The 2,500-nt window shown below is 45.9% G+C and overlaps 1 protein-coding gene across 1 annotated transcript in view; it reads left to right on the top strand.

Moving 5' to 3' along the window:
- Nucleotides 1–2,500, top strand: part of sorcs2 (sortilin-related VPS10 domain containing receptor 2) — a 134,638-nt gene that overhangs the window by 131,048 nt on the left and 1,090 nt on the right. Inside the window, exon 3 of the mRNA XM_072687131.1 lies at nt 1–129. This exon is cut by the window's left edge and continues 36 nt beyond it. Within this exon, the coding sequence (XP_072543232.1) occupies nt 1–129 (129 nt within the window). The remainder of the gene's footprint in view (nt 130–2,500) is intronic.

The following is a 2,500-nucleotide window of genomic DNA, read 5'->3' as shown; positions in this document are numbered from 1 at the left end:
CAGATGCTGTTCATTAGCACAGATGAGGGAGCTTCCTTCCAGCGTCAGCCGCTGTCCTTCACCGTGGAAACGCTGCTCTTCCACCCATCCGAGGAAGACAAACTGCTGGCCTACAGCAAAGAGTCCAAGGTGAGTCAGTGCTGTAGTGTCTTTCTCCTCACTGAAGAACCAGTAGAAATGTTTCTGTTAAAGTAATTCTATGGTGACCCATCACTGAGGGGTATAGGAACTCCATGGTGACCCATCACTAAGGGGTATAGGAACTCCATGGTGACCCATCACTGAGGGGTATAGGAACTCCATGGTGACCCATCACTGAGGGGTAAAGGAACTCCATGGTGACCCATCACTAAGGGGTATAGGAACTCCATGGTGACCCATCACTGAGGGGTATAGGAACTCCATGGTGACCCATCACTGAGGGGTAAAGGAACTCCATGGTGACCCATCACTGAGGGGTATAGGAACTTCATGGTGACCCATCACTAAGGGGTATAGGAACTCTATGGTGACCCATCACTAAGGGGTTAAGGAACTCCATGGTGACCCATCACTAAGGGGTATAGGAACTCCATGGTGACCCATCACTGAGGGGTATAGGAACTTCATGGTGATCCATCACTGAGGGGTATAGGCACTCTATGGTGACCCATCACTAAGGGGTTAAGGAACTCCATGGTGACCCATCACTAAGGGGTATAGGAACTCCATGGTGACCCATCACTCAGGGGTTAAGGAACTCCATGGTGACCCATCACTGAGGGGTATAGGAACTCCATGGTGACCCATCACTGAGGGGTAAAGGAACTCTATGGTGACCCATCACTGAGAGATAAAGGAACTCTATGGTGACCCATCACTGAGAGATAAAGGAACTCCATGGTGACCCATCACTGAGAGATAAAGGAACTCTATGGTGACCCATCACTGAGAGATAAAGGAACTGTATGGCGACCTATCACTGAGAGATAAAGGGACTCTATGGTGACCCATCACTGAGAGATAAAGGAACTCTATGGTGACCCATCACTGAGAGATAAAGGAACTCTATGGTGACCCATCACTGAGAGATAAAGGAACTCTATGGTGACCCATCACTGAGAGATAAAGGGACTCTATGGTGACCCATCACTGAGAGATAAAGGAACTCTATGGTGACCCATCACTGAGAGATAAAGGAACTGTATGGCGACCTATCACTGAGAGATAAAGGAACTCTATGGTGACCCATCACTGAGAGATAAAGGAACTCTATGGTGACCCATCACTGAGGGGTATAGGAACTCCTTTGTGACCCCTGGCACACTTGAGGTAGTTGTCAGTTAAAACTCATTGCTGGCTATGGATTATTGGCTGTCTGATTATTACAGGTTATTAGTGTTGACTCTATGATCTCTATGATCTGGCACCCCAGACCCTCTGCATCTAATCCACATTGTTCTCACAGCACTCTTTCATGTCTGATGTTGCCAGATTTTTCATTTTTCCGCAGTGTATTGGCATCCTTGTTAGAGTTATGAGTGGATGGCTTTGGGCCTCAATAAAGTGTTTACGTTGTTAAAGGCTGAGTGAGCAAGGAACTCTGCCTGTGTGTGTGTTCTTTGTTAGAGGCTGGGTAAGCAATACTGACTTGCATGTGTGTGTCTGAGAGTGTAGGGGGGCTAGGTGTGTGTTTATGGATGTTTTCTGAATGTGTTTGTGTGTGCATGAGAGAGAGAGAGAGAGAGAGAGAGAGAGAAGATCAATTCCATCTCTCTAAAGGAATAATCAATAAAGAGATACACACACATGTTTAAACCCAGACAAAGCAAAATGAACCAAAACCAAAACTTAGGCAGCGTTGTGAAGATGAATGGCTGTACTGGGATGAACAATTGCAACTGTGTTGAGATCAACAACTGTGACTGTGTTGGATTTAATGACTGCGAGTGTGTTGGATTTAATGACTGCGAGTGTGTTGGATTGAAGGACTGTGACTGTGTTGGATTGAAGGACTGCGACTGTGTTGGATTTAATGACTGCGACTGTGTTGGATTGTATGACTGCGACTGTGTTGGATTGTATGACTGCGACTGTGTTGGATTTAATGACTGACTGTGTTGGATTTAATGACTGCGACTGTGTTGGATTGTATGACTGTGACTGTGTTGGATTGTATGACTGTGACTGTGTTGGATTGTATGACTGTGACTGTGTTGGATTTAGTGACTGCGACTGTGTTGGATTGAAGGACTGCGACTGTGTTGGATTTAGTGACTGCGACTGTGTTGGATTTAGTGACTGCGACTGTGTTGGATTTAATGACTGCGACTGTGTTGGATTTAATGACTGCGACTGTGTTGGATTTAGTGACTGCGACTGTGTTGGATTGAATGACTGCTACTGTGTTGGATTGAATGACTGTGACTGTGTTGGATTGAAGGACTGCGACTGTGTTGGATTGTATGACTGCGACTGTGTTGGATTTAGTGACTGCGACTGTGTTGGATTGTATGACTGT

This window comes from Salminus brasiliensis, chromosome 9 (genome assembly GCF_030463535.1).
Source record: "Salminus brasiliensis chromosome 9, fSalBra1.hap2, whole genome shotgun sequence".
Taxonomy (NCBI): domain Eukaryota; kingdom Metazoa; phylum Chordata; class Actinopteri; order Characiformes; family Bryconidae; genus Salminus; species Salminus brasiliensis.
Note: the sequence above shows the minus strand (reverse complement) of the source record. Positions and strands in the feature narration are given on the sequence as shown.